The 18,105-nt window shown below is 38.2% G+C and overlaps 1 protein-coding gene across 1 annotated transcript; it reads left to right on the top strand.

The window, feature by feature from the left end:
* The first annotated feature begins 1,407 nt into the window (after positions 1-1,407).
* On the top strand, positions 1,408-18,092 carry dcbld2 (discoidin, CUB and LCCL domain containing 2). The gene is made up of 15 exons (XM_016237949.1): positions 1,408-1,726; positions 4,356-4,580; positions 5,596-5,733; positions 8,141-8,192; positions 8,284-8,356; positions 12,032-12,165; positions 13,264-13,304; positions 13,536-13,751; positions 13,838-13,962; positions 14,666-14,813; positions 14,895-15,023; positions 15,717-15,810; positions 16,411-16,457; positions 16,539-16,652; positions 16,742-18,092. The coding sequence occupies exons 1-15, from the start codon at positions 1,621-1,623 to the stop codon at positions 17,113-17,115; spliced, it is 2,016 nt and encodes a 671-aa protein (XP_016093435.1). The 5' UTR covers positions 1,408-1,620; the 3' UTR covers positions 17,116-18,092.
* The last annotated feature ends 13 nt before the right edge of the window (positions 18,093-18,105 follow it).

The raw sequence follows: 18,105 nt of genomic DNA, 5'->3' as shown, positions 1-18,105 counted from the left end.
GTGGTGAATAAACAGAAGTCCATGGACTGAATTCGTGACAGAATGCTTGTGATAGCAATCAAAGTCCATGTGGATGTATTAAAACTAAAGGCTCTTTGCTTGAAATGTAGTGCAAATATGCTTTTCACTCAATTAAACTCTATAACATTTACATGTTTTCATCTGCAAGAGAATGTGACATAAAACCTCCAAACCACTGACTTCATATATAATTGACCTTATAATTATTTTAGTAACATTTCATATTCACAGATGTGAGCTTCAGTAACTCTTTTTTTCTGTGGTTCTTTGAGAAATTGGACATTATAAAGCTACCAGCCAAGTGACTGAGTTCAGTGCTTCAACAGACCTGCATTAAACAGAAGTATACACAAGTATCTTTGAAAGAAAAATGTCTATATGTCTAACAGATTACATATTATTATGTATCAGTTCGATTTCTAACAAATACAAACTCATTCAAAAAACAGCTAATTCAAAGTCAGCCTTCATCTTGAAGGTCCTCATTCTATATTTTACCAACGAGTTCAACAAGGTCACACAGAGTCTGATGAGTTTTTTAGTTTTAGGTACATTTGTGTATCATCTTATATCATACAAACATTATATGTCAACCAGAAAAACAAAATAGCTACTACCACATGAAAAAAATACTATAGTAATTTATAGTAAATACTACAGTGTTTTTAAACCATACTATAGTAAAGTGTATATTATACTGTATATATTATACTATTTACAACACTTTGTTAATTAATGCTACAGCATAGGCTAACTATAGTGAACTGATAAACTGATACTGTAGTATACTTTAGTTTATACTAGTAAAAACTGTAGTGTACTGTAGTATACAATACCCTATAGTTGTAGAAAACTTGGTGCAGTATTTGGTATAGTTGTTGTTTATGTTTATATTACTGTAGTTGTTATATTACCACAGCATCTATAGAATTACCACAACAAATTAATTCAAGAAATTTACTATATTATGGTTCATAAACATTAGTAGCTATTTACTATAAATTACTATAGTATTTTTACATGTGGGCTGTTATATTCATAATATGTTAAGATAGCCTATATTTGATGTCTGACTGAGATGACAGTCTAATAGATTCGCCATTCGTCAATATTTACAATAAATAGCCTATTTGCAGTTCTGTCGTCTGTATGTCCTAAGAAGAAGAAGAAGAAGATTATGCACAGCTTTTACAGCCTTAATAGCCTAAAACGTCAGCTAGGCTAATAATAATAATATTAATAATAATGTATTTTCACTCGTGTTTCTTATGTTGACATTTTGTTCCAAACAAACAAGGCAAAAACAAATCACCGATTTCTCCTTGTCCCCTCCACAACACTGTATGGAATACCACAGAATTCCCGTCTAGGGGCCGCTGTGTGGTGGGAGGAGCGGAAGTTGAGGAAGTCGTGCAATAGATCGGGGAATGAAGAGACTGTGTTTGTTCCAGCGGTGCGCAGCTCCAGAGTTCAGGAAGCCTCAATAAAACCATCCTGATACTAAACACACGCACTCACTGGCGCGCACTTATCAGGACTGTGACTCAAGACTGGATCAGGACACTTTTGCATTATGCATTCGGACTGCAGGCTGCTGGGATGGACGCGTCGGTAATGGTGGGCAGAGGGACCGGAGGGGCTGCGGTCTTCGTCCTGATCGTCTTCATCTTACTCCTCGGTGCCAGAAGCTCGCGGGCGCAGAAGGGTACGTGATCTTCAGAGGGGGTCAAAGTTTTAGGAGTTGCTAAACTTCTTATAAGCTGCTTCACCACCCTTGTGTTTAGGACTGATTGCGGTTTCGCAACAAACTCTTGGGGGTGGTGTGGTGTAGCCCTAACGTTAGCGGTTAAAGACCCAGACTGGCCATTGAAAGTTTATTGGTTCAAATCCGGTTTCGGTTCATTAATATCATACATCGTTTGTTTGATCAAGACACCAGTAACTAACCACTGCACGTAACTAGACCTGAACCTGTAATTAGTTCACTGGGTGAACACCTCGGCTCGATAACGGAGTGTGTGTTGTATGCTTACATTGTTGCTGCGCTACAGCTGGAGCCACAGAAGAACCGATGACGCAACGCGCTGCCCCCATATGCAGTGAGTTCATGTGCTGTCCAGTGTCAAGCTGTTGCATTTAAACAGAGAAACTATCAGCACACTTATTGCAGATATAGTCCTTCTTAAGCAATTTGAGCTTAACTCAATAAGTAGTTTTACACATAAGGAAACAGCACTTTTGAGAAATATCATATAAATGATGCCCACTCACATGAGATGAAGACATCATATAGGCCTATATCAGTCTACTAGAGAAAAAAAACTGTTTGATTCTACATGAAGTGAGGTGCCCCAGATGGGTGCAGCCATGTTGATATCACATGACCAATGAGTTCAAAATCATCATAAATGAGTACTTATTGTGAATTTTATCCTCCAAGCAAATAATACAAATTCCATTATCAATTTTATTGGGGCATGCTGTCACAAAGACTTTCAGGTTTTTGTTTATACAGAAACTGGATTCTAAATATATACCTACCCTGAGAAATGTAGTCAGGAATACGTGTGACAGCTAGCCCCAGTTTTGGTCCCACTTTATATTAGGTGGCCTTAACTATTATGTACTTGCATTTAAATTAATCATTTGGAACAATATGCACTTATTGTGTACATACATGTTTTTACATTGTACATATATATTTTTTTAAATACCTATATGTAATTACATCTGTAATTAATTTCTGTTATTACATTTATAATTACACTGTTCACCCATTCCTTACACCTTAGCCCACCCTTAAACCTACCCATACCACCAAACCTGTCCCTGACCTTACCCGTATCCCACCTCAATAGCAGAAAAAGTGTTTTGCAAGACAATATGAACACAATAAGTACATTGTACTTATTTTTTGATGTAAGTACATAGTAGTTAATGCCACCTAATATAAAGTGTGACCCCAGTTTCTCATACAGGTCATTATCTGAAATATATAGCTGACTGTGTCTGAAATAGTCTTCGGTGTGACTTCATCTTTCAGAAATCATTCTAATATCCTGATTTGGTGCTCGAGAAACAATTTTTATTATAATCAATGTTAAAAACAGTTATGCTGCTTAATTCTTTAAGAAATTGGGAATCGTTTCAGAATAGAAAGTTCACAAGAACAGCATTGAAATAGAAATCTTTTTGTAACATTATAAATGTCTTTGCTGATCAGTTTACTGCATCCTTGCTGAATAAAAGTATTCATGAGAAAAGTTCAGTGAAACGAGTGAAAACTAGCACCAGTTACTCATACTGAATGTTATCTGAAATAGCTGACAGTACTTTCTGTGCATAAAACTTTGGAAATGTAAGGTTTGTGTGGGTGTAGTAAAGCTAGGGGAAACATTGAGACCAGAGGTGTGTGTGTGTGTGTGTGGATGGGGCTGTTGTTTTTTGCTCTGGGGGTCTGAATATTGTCCAGCAAGGATTACGTAACAACAGCGCAAGCTGAGTTTCATTCGGCCTGTAAACGCGTGACAGGCAGCGCAAGCAGCTGCAATGCAATGCGATCTCATCAGAATTCATTCCCCTGTCTCCTCTAAATGTGTTTTTCCTGCTTTTTTCTCGGTTTTAAACAGATCTTATTTACAGCAGTGTGCTCGTAGGGAGAAGAGAGGTGAGCCACAGCACCCTGCTGCGTAAATCTTAATGATATTGGCTCCCTCTCCTCAGGGAGACAGTTACTTTTATGCCAACTTCTATATCACACATGTCTGATGGTGCAAATTTAATCTCACACTTCTGAGATATGTGATTTCTCTCTCTCTCTCTCTCTCTCTCTCTCTCTCTCTCTCTCTCTCTTTCTCCACCTCTAAAGATTCAACAAGGAGCTCTTTTGTACAACTTTCAAGCAAAACATTTCACCAAATGAAATTTTAGTTTTAGGTGACAAAATATTTTGTACATAATTAAGACAAAATTTGGGCACTTTGTTTATGAAACCTTAGTGCTGGGGTTCTCAACTCTGGCCCTTGAGGTCCATTTTCCTGCAGAGTTTAGATGCAACTCTAATCAAACACAACTGAACAAGCAAATCAAGGATTACTTCAGGATTACTAGAAAGTTACAGGCAGGTGAGTTTGATCAAGGCTGGAGAAAATCTCAGCAGGAAAGTGGACCTCGAGGGCCAGAGTTCAGAACCCCTGCCTTAGTGGGCCATGCAAATATCATCAAATTATGTTGATTGTACCGCATCCAGATTAGACTGTAATTTCCATTAAACTAACAAAGCATTCCATGCTGTTATCTTGTTAAAAGTATGATCATTTGTGAATGTTTTTCAGGGGACGGCTGTGGACACACAGTGCTGGGTATGGGAAGTGGGAGCCTGGCGTCTCTGGGGTACCCTCTGTCCTATCCCTCAAACTCTGTGTGTGAATTTGAGATCAGCGTGACCACCGGACACACAATCCTTGTGCGCATTGCGGATCTTGACATAGACACAAACAACTGCCAAGTTTCTTACCTGCGACTCTATAATGGCCACGGACCGGGGCGAACGGAAATTGGTGAGAAACACTTCTGAACACAATGTGCATTTGTTGTTGTTGTTTTTCTAGTCTTCAGTCACATTTATACTTATAATATAAATTGAGATCATTATATTAAATTTGAAAAAAAGTATTTCCTTTTCAAAACTTTTGTAATCTATGGCCCTATTTACACCTGGTATTAATAATATTTGTTGTCGGAAAAGTTGCCAAAAACTGAAAAGTGAAAGTCACTTTACTGCAGTGTTGAACTGAATGAAATATCTTTATTGTCATTGTATGAGAGCAGTTATTATCCCTTATACAATACTGTAAAAACTAGAAATAATTTCAAATAAACCAAATAAATTAAAAATAAGAGTACCAAACATTATAAACTATGTAAGCCCGTTTCCGCCACTGAATAAAAATAAAAAAGGCGTAATTGCGACTTTTTATCTCACAAATCGTACTTTTTTTCTTGTAATTGCAAGTTTACATCTCACAATTCTGACTTTTTTTCTCAGAATTGCGTGATATAAACTCGCAATTGCGAGTTATAAACTCAGAATTGTGATATATAAAGTCGCAATTCTGAGAACATATCAGTTTTTTTCCCCTCAAAATTGGACTTTATAACTGGAGTTTATATCACGCAATTCTGACTTTTTTCTCTCATAATTGTGACTTTATATCTTGCAATTTTGACTTTATAACTTGCAATTGCAAGTTTACATCTCACAATTCTGAGAAAAAAATTCTGAATTGCGAGATAAAAAGTCGCAATAACCTTGTTTTATTCAGTGGCAGAAACGGGCTTCCATAATAAACCTTAATGTTACCTTAATGTTAAAATAATATATAAGTAAAAGTAATAATAATAATAGTAATAATAAAGTAAATATATGTTGTTTACTTGTATATACAGTATGTCACAGTGAGAAGATAAGATTGCAATTTCTGTTTTATGGCAGCAAAACCACCCACTAATGTACAGAGTGCTGATGAGTGAATGGAAAATAATTGAAAATGATTTCCATTTCTCTTTCTGCAGTGAAGTTTTGTGGTGGGAAAGAATGGAAAGACGCTGTCATACAGTCGGAGGGGCATCAGGTCACAGTGCAGTTCATGAGTGGACCACACAAAAACGGCCGTGGCCTCTTCCTCTCCTACACCAAGACTCAGCACACAGGTAAGCAGTCAAGAAACACTTCTCACTATTATCAGTGTTGAAAACAGCTGCTTAATATATATATATATTTTTTTTTTTTGGAATCTGTGAATAAATAGAAAGTATAAATAGATATTTTATTCTTTAATAAAAGAATTAATAGAAATACGAAGTTCAAAAGAACAGCATTTATTTAAAATAGAAGTATTTTGTGACATTATAAATGTCTTTACTGTCACTTTTGATCAATTTAACACATCCTTGCTGAACAAAAGTATTGATTTCATAAAGAACTTTTAAACAGTAGTGCACTTATTGTCCTGTATGTGTGAAAGCTTGTGTTTGGATGAATTAGTGTTGAAGCAGGCTTGGATGTGTCTCAAGATGCATAAAGGAGCTGCTGTGGTAACTGTGTGTGTTTGTTCAGATGAGACTGAGGGACGACATGTGAACCTGATTACAAAGATTATTTCAGGAGTATGTTTCTGACTGTAAGGATGTTAGGGTTTTTCCTGGTTCCAGGGTGCGTCCAGAGAGCTTATGCATGACAGACAGTTCATTTAACAGACGAGTCAATAGTTTAAATTCATTTAAAATGAGAGGAAGTTATGTAATGGCTGTTGGCTCTTGTGTCATACAGTACAAAAATGTCACAGAGTTCGAAATACATCATGTTGCTAGAGGGTTGTGGGCTATTGCTGGGTGATCACTTTTTGACCAAATCTATATTCTTGTCCCAAGTTGTAGCTCGGGCCACTCCTTCAATGTCTGTTGGATTTACATTGCAAGTCAGATTGCTTAGAAGGTCAAGTCAAAGTTATTTATATAGCACTTCATTCAAAACAAATTGCTTCCAACCAGCTTTACAGTAAAAATCAGTGTGACTATTTCAAAAATAACTTGTAGAAATTTATTAATAATAGCAATTAAGTAATAGCATACCTGTGCTAAATATGCTACATGAATAAAAATGATCATCCATGTCCATAACATAAATGTGGCATTGTTAAATACTTAGAGACACCTAAAGTATACTTCAGTTTTGACACTTAATAAAAATAAAAAAATTCCTCAAAATTAATTAATGTAAAATTACCATAATTACAAGGTTTCAGCTTATAAAAATTGTTCACATCCTTGTAAACAACTTACAACTTGTAAACTTGAATTTTCTGAAAGCTCTGACTTGTATCACCTGACCTCTGCATCACTGTGTGGTAACACTCAAAATGACAGCATCTTCAACAGTAAAATGTAGTTAAGCAGTTATTTTGTAATATTTCTGTTAAATAATTAATATAATTGAGTGTCCAATGTCTTAATAATGCAAAAGTAACCAAAAGACATGCAGTACAGTTTAATGTAGCTAGTACAGAGTTCGATAACTATCTAATGTCTCTAAATAAAATACAAGTTTATTATTAACACATTTGCATTGCTTGTTTAGTTGCAGTTATGTCTGGTTACTCAAATGACATGGTTTGTTACATAGATTTAAATTACATAGAATAGATGTTCCATTTCTTTTTTTACTGTGAAACCACAAACAGGACAGTTTTAGTACTAATTAGTACAAAAGATTTTTTAGAAAAAATTTATCTGCGTGCATATAATATAGCGGTGCAGACGTGGTGTTAGAGGTTTGTTCAAATAACTAGTTCTAATGCCCAAAGCATACGAAAAAGTACTAGTTATTTTTGTAATAATGTCAAATGCTGCAGGAAAGTTTCAAAGTGAGGTGTAAGCACATTTGTGAAGGTGCTCTGTACAGCATGGCACATCCTGAGCCTCCAAATCTGTGGAATCACAGCTGTGCACTTCTGTGTTTGATGTGTCTTAACAATGACATTTGGCCTTTGACCTCTGGAGCTGTCTGAGGTCAGGAGTTCACTCTGCCATGTGGGAGCTGCACCTGTTTACCCCAGTGCTGCGAGACTGTGTGTGTGTGTGTGAGAGAGATCATATTTCCCATGAGTCAGGAAAAAGACAGATGAATCCGTGCTGTGGGTGTGAGTAATGGGTACAATAACACCACAAAATACCTTGAACCAGAAATGCGCACACACAGTCATACACATTGCAGCATTGTGGCAGGAAGTTTTGCACGGGTGAGCACCACTCATATTTACTAAGGGAAAAAGTAACGGATATACATCTAGTTGGTATTGATCTGTTCATTGAGATGGAGGCTTTTATCCACAAAAATGAAACGCAATACACCAGTCTGTTACACCACTTACTGAATGGCCAGTGCGCACATAACACACACACACACACACATACATGCCTGTGTTTTATCTTTGTGTGGAAGGATGATATTAATCAATAGTGTCATCATGGCAACCATCAGATGTGCTGCTTTATCTGACAGGTAAATACGTTTCAAGAGGGTTCAAAGAAAATGTGTGTCTCTTTTCTCATCCTTCAGACCTCATCACCTGTCTGGAAAAAGGAGAGCACTTCAGTGAAGCGGAGTTCAGGTACTCACGTTTACAGCTGTCTGGGGTGTGTGTTTTCATGTTCTTGCATATATGTGTGTCTGTGTCTCATATTCCCGTCCTGCATTTGCAGTAAATTCTGTCCTGCTGGATGCCTGACTGATTTCGGAGAGGTTTCGGGAACCATACCGCATGGATACAGAGATGTAAGTAGGCCATTGTGAGTGGATGTTAGATTGAAGGGTTAGTTTAGTCATAAATGAAAATGCTGTTATTATTCACTCACCCTCGTGTTGATCCAAACTTGTATGACTTTATTTAAAGAATGCAAAAGGAGACATTGTTCCTAATGTGTTAAACTCAAGGTATACTTATTAGAATATTAGAATGATTGTCTTCTAAATAGTAGAAATTTATGTTGAAATGAGTATCACGACTTGGTTTACTGTTTCCGGTGGAAAGACGATGTGCAGATCCATAGACACTCTAAAGGCTAATATTCCACGCAACCCATCGCATGTTAGAGCTACAAACATGAATAAAAAGTGTTAAAAATCTACAAACATGACGCATATGCTAGACAGATTCGTGTTGATCCAAACTTGTATGACTTTATTTAAAGAATGCAAAAGGAGACATTGTTCCTAATGTGTTAAACTCAAGGTATACTTATTAGAATATTAGAATGATTGTCTTCTAAATAGTAGAAATTTATGTTGAAATGAGTATCACGACTTGGTTTACATCGTTTCCGGTGGAAAGACGATGTGCAGATCCATAGACACTCTAAAGGCTAATATTCCACGCAACCCATCGCATGTTAGAACTACAAACATGAATAAAAAGTGTTAAAAATCTACAAACATGACGCATATGCTAGACAGATGGTTAAGTAGAGATGTTTAGATAAAGTGATTTGAGTGATTAATACTCTATCTAACCTAATGAAAAAATTGTTTTATTTAGTATTATCAACAGCAATGTAAACATCTCTAAATATATGTTTGGTAATGAACTTTAAAAAGCATGATTATGCAAACATCTTTTCTTTTTTTTTTCATCTGTGAAACAAAGGCCATGTCCAAGGCATTGCCACCTTGTGGATTAACTATTAGTGCAAAAATTTTAAGGTACACATGCAAACTAAGGAATTGAGTATGTGCAATTATAAAAAATCAGGCTGCACATATTATGCTGGTAATAATATGTATGTCACATGCACTGTAAACATACCCTACTGTCCACATAAAAACTGAAGCATACTTTGAGCTTTAGTCACTCTATTCCATGCAATTACATAGAACGGGGACCAAAGCTTTCAAGCTTGAAAAACGAAGCAAAAGCATCTTAAAAGTGGTCAATATGACTTATATATTTCAAGTCTATTTACCCTGTACGAAGAATCTGACCGACATTTAAAGGGGTCATATGATGCGATTTCAATTTTTCCTTTCTCTTTGTAGTGTTACAAGCGCTTGGTGCATAAAGAAGATCTGTAAAGTTGCAAAGACTAAAGTCTCAAATCCAAAGAGATATTCTTTATAAAAGTTAAGAGTCAGCCACGCCTACCTAAAACGCCTTGTTCTAACACGCCCCCACATGTCTACGTCACTATGTGGGAAGATTTGCATAACGCCGCCCAAATGTTCACGCAAAGAAAGAAGGCGTAACTTTTATTCTCGCTGTAGTATTGTTGTTGCCACCGCCATGTCGTAAAGACGCTGTGTGTTTCGTTCTGAAAGCGAAACTACTTTGTTTGGCCTTCCAAAAGAGGACGATATGGCTTCGTCATGCCTGGAGCTGATCCGTGCTGGTTGCTGAGGAAATACAACAACTTTGCGCTGTGGATCACCGGATCGGTTTCACTGTGGACGAAGCGTAGTCCAGCCCGGGGTCGCCACATGTGGTTGCCTCCTTCTTCGAATCCACCGGCCGCGCCATTCTCAAGCCTGCCGCCTCTGCTCACTCTAGCCCTCCGGTCGTTCCTCACTCTAGACCCCGGCCGCCGCTCACTCTAGGCCGCCGTGTGTGACGCTGTGTTTCGTTGTGAAAGCGAAACTACTTTGTTTGGCCTTCCAAAAGAGGACGATATGGCTTCGTCATGCCTGGAGCTGATCCGTGCTGGTTGCTGAGGAAATACAACAACTTTGCGCTGTGGATCACCGGATCGGTTTCACTGTGGACGAAGCGTAGTCCAGCCCGGGGTCGCCACATGTGGTTGCCTCCTTCTTCGAATCCACCGGCCGCGCCATTCTCAAGCCTGCCGCCTCTGCTCACTCTAGCCCTCCGGTCGTTCCTCACTCTAGAATAAACACATTTCATTACACCAAATACACAAAATAATGTTCTTTTTAGCAACATCATATGACCCCTTTAAGTCATTATTCAATGATTATCTTCTTCTCCAGTGAGCTCTCAACTTGAGAACCACTGTGACCACGTTGAATCCTTGAGATCACTGAAAAGATCTGACTCAAACAAACCAGACATGCTCAGGGACACAAGAAGTGCGGGCGCTGTTGCTTCTGCATTATGTGATTTGTTTATCCTCTTTAACTGCAGTGATTCAGCTCTTCAAAGTAAAATATTCTCTTAGGGCTTCATGTTTATAATGTTCCGTCTGAAGTCTTTACATTCTTAAGAAATGTTTATAAAAACTGTCCTTCATTCCATAAGGAATATGTATTGATGCACTACAAGAGAGGAGGCATTCACTTAGAAATCACTACTTTCACTTTTTTGAAAGTTGGTTATTAAGAAACAAAGAAAACTTTCTTACAGGCTCTTGAAATTGCACAGGTTCACAAATAAATGATTATATCACGCAGCTATAATATTTTTAACACGTGTTGTTTAACTGTTTGGTTGTGTTTCCAAAGCAATCGCATCTTTAAAACACTGTATAAGTGCATCAACTAATGTTTTTACAGATTAAGGTATCAGTCAAAATGATTGTCCATGGTGATGAAAAGCATGTCACAGATGCTGTCAGCTGTATTTAACAGAAGAATATTTCTTTTAGCACGACCGCAAACTGTCTTAGACATACATTATCATCATCTCTGCTTTAATGCTTCCTGCTTGCTTTAAAACTGTTTAGATGATTTCATTTTGTCTGTTTGAACACAATAGGCAGTTTTCTTCTTGAGAGCATGTTTCAAACTTTAGGGTGTATGAATATGAGTTTGAAGGAAAGACAGAGCGTGAAGCAGACATTCTTCTGAAGTTGAGTCATTGTAAATGATTCTGCGTGTCAGTTTTAGAGCTCTTGGTCTCCTAGGGGCGTGTTGGTATGCACGTCTGTGTGTTTGGATGTATGTGTGTGCGTGTTTTTATGTGTGCATGACAGCGTGTTTCTCGGGGAGATGTTAGATCAGGTTTGGCTGAATGGTTTTCTAATGCAGACCAGCTGACAACAGTCTTGTTTCTCAGCTCAGATACACCCTCAGAATTAGTGTGGGGCCCATATGACACCTTTACGATTGTGTGTGTGTGTGTGTGTGCACGCGTTGTTTGTGGCAAGAGTGGTGTTTTATTTTGCCCAGAGGAAGTGGTGTGTGTTTGCAGTGTCGGTGTGTGTGGATGTTGAGAGTTTGCCTAGTGTGTGTGGGTGTTGAGAGTTTGTCTAGTGCTTGTGGTCTCTTTTTGGTTTGGAGTCCCAACTGTGTGTGTATGTTTAATCAGAACTGTCATTTTTTTCTTTTTAAACTAGCAATTTTACTATTATTCCAGTGTTGGGCAGCAAGTGGCTCTGGCCATGTACACATTGCAGTTAGATGTGGTTGTTATTTTCTCCTGAGTGCTCGAAGTCCTTCTGGGAAGTTCAGCTTACGAGTTTGGAAGTCGTGATTTCAGCATGATGTGCATTCGAGTGCCACCAGTCTTCTCCTCTCTGTCTGGCCGGTGTTCATGCGGGTGTGGTCTCCAACACTCTGGGGGGGCAAATCAGCGTGGTCAGCAGCAAAGGCATTCCACACTACGAAAGCTCGCTGGCCAACAATGTGACATCTGTGCCGTGAGTAACCCATTTGCATTCTTGCTTGCTTTCTTCATGGGAAATTATATTTCATTTGATTACAGGGCTTGCAAGAGTGCAGTATTGAATTTCCTCTTTTTCTTAGTCTTTTCTGCAAATTAATTCCCTTTAACTGTGCAATGCAGTGGTTTTCCAATTTTTTTGTCAAAGACCCTCCAAATATTGCAAGGAACCCCCTTTCTACAATATATATCTATCTATCTATCTGTGTGTAGGAGGAGGGAATATATTTTTTTAAAGAATATTAATTTTGTATAAAAAAATTTAAATATTATTAGGAAATTTGACAATTTTATAGTTTTGTTTTTTAAATATATATATATATATATATATATACATGTATATTTTTTATACATATTCATTATAGTTTTTAGCAAGTATGGAATTAGTCTAATAAGTTTTCCAACAAGTAAAAACCGTCTCTATTTTTCTTGAACTTGTTAATTACAAGTTGGAAAGTAAATGTTATCAAAGCTTTGACTTAAATATATTATAGTTATTACAGTCGTTTTTTTGTTCTTCAGTATTTCACAAGAGCGTACAGAGGTGAATTAATGTAGTGAATTAAGTACCGCCATAAACAACAAAGCAGCACATGGATCTGTCTTTTCATTATGAATCGTGTGTTGCCATAGAAACGAATACTTTCTGAGTCAGAGGACCTGAACTGCTCTAAATTGTCATCTGGTAATTATGGTAATTCCGACATGACGTGAACACAGCTTAAGCGACAGCTTAACATTTGCATACTGGATGCATTTATTTGCAGCTATCTATGATTGTCTACACCGTGAAGATGATCTTGCGTTGTGTGTTGCTTCTCGTGCACAGCTGGTGGAAAACTAGATGCATGCTGTGTGCAAAACATCTCTGATGCTGCATTTCATTTGCTCAGAATCAAAGCCCAAAACCTCAGCTTATTAAAGCACTTTGCTGCCTCGCAAGCACTGGTATTTCTTTCTGGAAATGCAAATCTAGTTAGATTTGATTCCGCTCTTTGGTTGAGTTTTTTCCTGCTATGTAATAAACGGATTGATTGGTAGACAGAATGATAATGCATCTCTCTCCCTCTTACAGTGGAAATCTCTCCCCAAGCCTCTTTACTTTCAAGACTAGTGGTAAGTGAGTCAGTAATGTATCAAACCTATTGTCTCTACTATTTGCAGTATTTCTTGGTTGTGTAGTATCTTATAGAATGCTTTGTTTTGCCCAAATTGTAAAAAATAAAATCAGTTAAAATAACTTGAAGATTTAATAAAGACATTTGTTCTTTATTCCTGTCAGTTTTACAGAAATGCCCAACACCTTGATGATCTAATAATAGAAGCTTTCATTTTCTCTCTCTCAAGGTTGCTATGGCACTTTGGGTTTGGAGTCGGGGGTGGTCAGTGACTCTCAGATCACAGCCTCCTCAGTGTGGGAATGGGGCGGTCATGGAAAGGAGCCCTCTGCCTGGGGCCCCACAGGGGCTCGCCTCAAAACACCAGGACGTCCGTGGGCAGCAGCCAACAGTGACACAAAAGAATGGATTCAAGTGGACTTAAAGAAGGAGAAAAAAATAACAGGTAGAGTTTGTGTGTGAGAGAGAAAGAAGGATCAGTGTGTTTGCGTCTGTATCTTGATTGGTCAGTCATTCGACTCTGCTTCTCAGGTATTACCACCACTGGCTCCACCCTCCAAGAATATCAGTTTTACGTTTCAGCCTATGAGGTGTTATATAGCCATGACAGACAGCAATGGAAACCCTATCAAGAAGTTGGATCAGATAAAAATAAGGTATGGAGGATTGTTTGTATCGTGTTAGCTTAGCTCTGTTCCATAATCTTTTAAGGCAGCATTCTAACCAACATTAACTTTATAAATGACTGATTTGGAATGTTCTACATTTGAAGCAACATTTCAAAATAATAATAATTTCAAAAGATGATGTTTGATGTTAACCTGATGCTAAGACGTGGTACCTAAAAATACAAATATTGGGTAAAATTTGGATTACATTTTATTTTCCAATTTCTTTCAAGTATTAGATGAAATCTAGGTTTACAATTTCTTTTGCCCTATCCGCCATCTTATATTTTATTTTATGCTATTTTATTTTATGCATTTATATTCTATACAATTTTATTTATTGCAATTGAATTAGGCCAAAACAAGACCCAGCTCTGTAGGTTTTGAAGCAGAGCATATGTTTTGCTGTCTGTTCTTCTTTTGTGTTTGGTGGGTATTTGGCGGTGGTATCAGAACTGCTGCAGAATGACATCACGATTTGTATATATTTTCAGGAAAAAGGGTTTTACACTCCTGAGGTTTAAGGAGCCTGAAATTAAAGTGCACTCTGTGGTCATTAATAATGAATGTCCATCGACTGTCAGGGAGCTTAACGAGAAGCGCATTGATTAGGCGTAAATAAGATGGACCTTGGTCTGAGGCCAAATGTTCTTTGTTGCCAAGGCAATGTGTCCTTGTGTCTCTGTAACAGATTTTCCAAGGCAACACCAACTATCTCCAGGAAGTGAGGAACAACTTTATTCCTCCAATTGAAGCACGCTTCATCCGAATATGTCCCTTGCAGTGGCACCAGAGGATCGCCCTTAAAATGGAGCTGCTGGGCTGCCAACCTCATGCAGGTGAGACTAAATCGAGAAATCGGACTCCGATTCGGCCAATTAGCTATGCTAAACATGATTGGATCTCTTTCTGTTGGTCAGCGAGGCCAAGAATCTTCCAGTCAGCCCCTCCTCCCCCTCGCAGAAAAAGCACAGTGCCCCCCCTACAGGAGAGGACGACACACACACCCAACATCCGAAACACCACCATGCCTCCGCACTCTCACGATGGTAAGAACACACTTCATTCAGTTATTTAACAAATGAGCTTTGTTATAAACCTCAGTGAGCTGCCGTTCTGTCTATATAGGCATCTTCTTTCTTAGGGGCCTTTTATTCACACAGATTGGACTTTTTGGTTTAAAAATGGAATGGAATGGAATGGAATGACAAAAAACTCATGGCCTCAAGTTTTTTTTTTTCTTTTAACTTGACCACCGGGTTATAATAATCCTGTCATAAGCAAGTAGCGAATGCAATGGTCAAACACTTCTGTCTAGCACTTTTACATAAAAAACAATGAAAAAGCAGCACACTGGAAGGCTAAAGCATATTCTGTGTGAATGGCCCCTCAGGCAGCATTCTTTGTGAAATGAAACCTCATAAATGACTTATTTTAATTAGGTTTATGTAGGCAGCAAAAACACTTTTCATTTGATTCTCATATGAAGTGCACTCACTTAGGATTCTCATTTTAGCATGTTGCTAAGTTAACAATGATTAAAAAATACAAATCGCATACAAAAATTGGGTGAAATAGCCAAATTTTAATTAGTTTAATCCATCCTTCATTACTGTTTAGTACTGAATACAGTATTTATTATTAGTATTATTTGCAGCATTTTGAATTTAGTTTTGAATTTTTTTATTTATTTAGACAAAACAGTATTAATTGACACTAGATTAATGTTATTAATGTAACAGAGGTGGCGCTGGTGGCAGTGTTGGTTCCTGTATTGGTGGTGGTTCTGACAATGCCTGTGTTGGTCATGGTGTGTTCGTGGCTGTGGAAGAACAGGTCAGTAAAAACATTTCGATATCTCAACAAAATGTTTGATCCAAATAGTTGAAAAAATCACCAATAGATCATTCGGCTGCAATACAGTAGTCAACATTTGAAATGGATCAATAAAGTTCATCAAAGTTGTCCTAAGGCAAGAACGGGTATTGTTTTGGTTTTACGACAACTTTGATGAAAGGTTTTGATCCACCCTAAAAGTTGACTACTTTATTTTAGCCTAATATTAAAACTTTGTTATTCATGAAAATGTAAACTAAAGGTCTTGCACACTGAGTCTGAAATTTTTGTATGTGTTATTTTTGGGGGGGCGGGGGTGGGGGGGTTCGTATTTGGCATCCTTTCCTATCAAAATGCTTGCTACAGATGTGAAAACGCAGAAAATCGAACCTGGTCCGAATTTTTTTTATGACGGACGAAAGTTTTGGAGGCAGTGTATAAACGTGATTGACACAGCGTGAGGTCATATTTATTTTTTAACATGCGAAAATTCCGGACGAGAATTTGTGCAACGTCTGTGCAAAGACCTTTAATGCAAATAGGCTTAAAGGACAAGCCATCTGAGATGATAATGTTCACCATCTGTATTCAAACTTACAGAAAAAGCCCGGAGGTGACTTATGACCTTCCACACTGGGAACGCACAGGTGCGTCTGTTCTCTCAGTTGTTTACTCTTTTGCATTTCCACCTACATAAATTATTAAATGTGCGTGAATGTGTGCTTTAGTGTGGTGGAAGAGTATGAAACAGTTGCTGCCCTCTAAGTTGGATGGAGAAGACTGTGTTCGTTACAGTTCCACGGCAAGAGTAGACCCCCAGAGACCCCGGGTGGAGCCTGCAGGTACACATACAAACAAACTGTTCAAATTAGTTTTATTTTCTCCAACAAACACTTGAACAATCTATTTTCTGCCTTTCCTATCTGTGTAGAATACGCCCAACCACTTGTCACCAGTACAATGGCCTCTCTTGGACAAAGGTCAACGTTCAAGCCCGAAGAAGCCGATGCCCCTGAGTATGATGCTCCTATTTCCCCTGAACATTACCATGCTTATGCTGAGCCCCTTCCTGCATCTGGCACTGAATATGCCATGCCAATCATGATTGACAGAGCTAACCACCTATCAGGAGGCACTCTACCATTCAGGGGGTGTGGTTTAGTGGCTCGGACAGACAGCAGCCAGTCAGCAAGCTCAGCCTATGACACACCCAAGAGCACATCTGATCAAGCCACACCCACAGAGAGACAGTTGTACCAAGTGCCACAGAATACCCACAATGCACCGTGTCAGAAAAAAGACTGACCAATCGCAGAAGAGCGGACCCTTTTGGAAGCCCACGGCTGAACACTACCTTTCCCAGAAATCTGCAGATCAGATCAGAATGTGCCGTCTCAAATTGTACGCCGCGCAAGTCCTATCACTGAAATAACACACAGGAATGTAAGGAGAGAGAGAACAGCAGAGATCTCATTACACTACTGTGTTTTGTGTGTTCATATGTCTCTTAAGTGTGTGTACGAGTGCATAATATGTGACTGTGCTCTGCTATCAAACTGTGAGTCCTTAGATATCTGTGCATTTTTCAGAGAGCGGAGATGTATTCGACTCGATTGCTCGTTGTAAGGCACATTTTTCCCTTTAGGCAAAGATATTTTCAACCAAACCACCCTCACGCAGAATAACAAATGATCGCATTTCAAATGAATAGACAAACACTCTCATAACACTGATTCACTGTCATTTTGCACTGTTGTATTGTATTCTGCTGTTACATAGGTGCCTTCTTTGTGACATAGCAACACAGGCCTGTGCTGGTTTCTCTAGTTCTGTTCCAAAACCTGGTGAGTTAACTTGCTATCTATACTGCCTACATAGACACCTGCCTTAACAATGCAGCAAACTAACTTATAGGGGTGCATATCTGACATTGGTTTTCTTAGCCAGAGATAGAATATTTTCGATCTGGTTACAGTTTAATAGATTCAGGGGCCTGCGGTTGAACTATCAATTGTACGATATTATGTGCCCGTTTTAATTTTTTTAAATTCAACTCACAAATGCAGGCATAATATAATGCAAATTCTGTATCTTCAACAAGAAATCAAGTAACACATGAGATCATCAGTCATCTGATGACAGTTCATCATTGACTTGTGCAATGATATAAAGCATGAAAACAGTCAAGAAAGTCTTTCAGTCTTCTGGGCAAATCTAGTGTTCTGAATTCTAAATTAGGTACTCAGTTGTTATAACAATGTACTTGTACTGGAAACAAACAACGGTCAAACAAGT

Source organism: Sinocyclocheilus grahami, unplaced genomic scaffold (genome assembly GCF_001515645.1).
Source record: "Sinocyclocheilus grahami isolate Dianchi unplaced genomic scaffold, SAMN03320097.WGS_v1.1 scaffold527.1, whole genome shotgun sequence".
NCBI lineage: Eukaryota > Metazoa > Chordata > Actinopteri > Cypriniformes > Cyprinidae > Sinocyclocheilus > Sinocyclocheilus grahami.
This window is presented reverse-complemented; position numbering and strand designations above follow the sequence as displayed.

What these genes read in the sequence shown, in the direction of transcription:
- dcbld2 (XM_016237949.1), top strand. Translation starts at nt 1,621, where the DNA reads ATGGACGCGTCGGTAATGGTGGGCAGAGGGACCGGAGGGGCTGCGGTC. An exon ending in TTCAGTGAAGCGGAGTTCAG is followed by an intron (nt 8,193 to 8,283) that starts GTACTCACGTTT and finishes CTGCATTTGCAG; the next exon opens with TAAATTCTGTCCTGCTGGAT. An exon ending in AACAATGTGACATCTGTGCC is followed by an intron (nt 12,166 to 13,263) that starts GTGAGTAACCCA and finishes TCCCTCTTACAG; the next exon opens with TGGAAATCTCTCCCCAAGCC.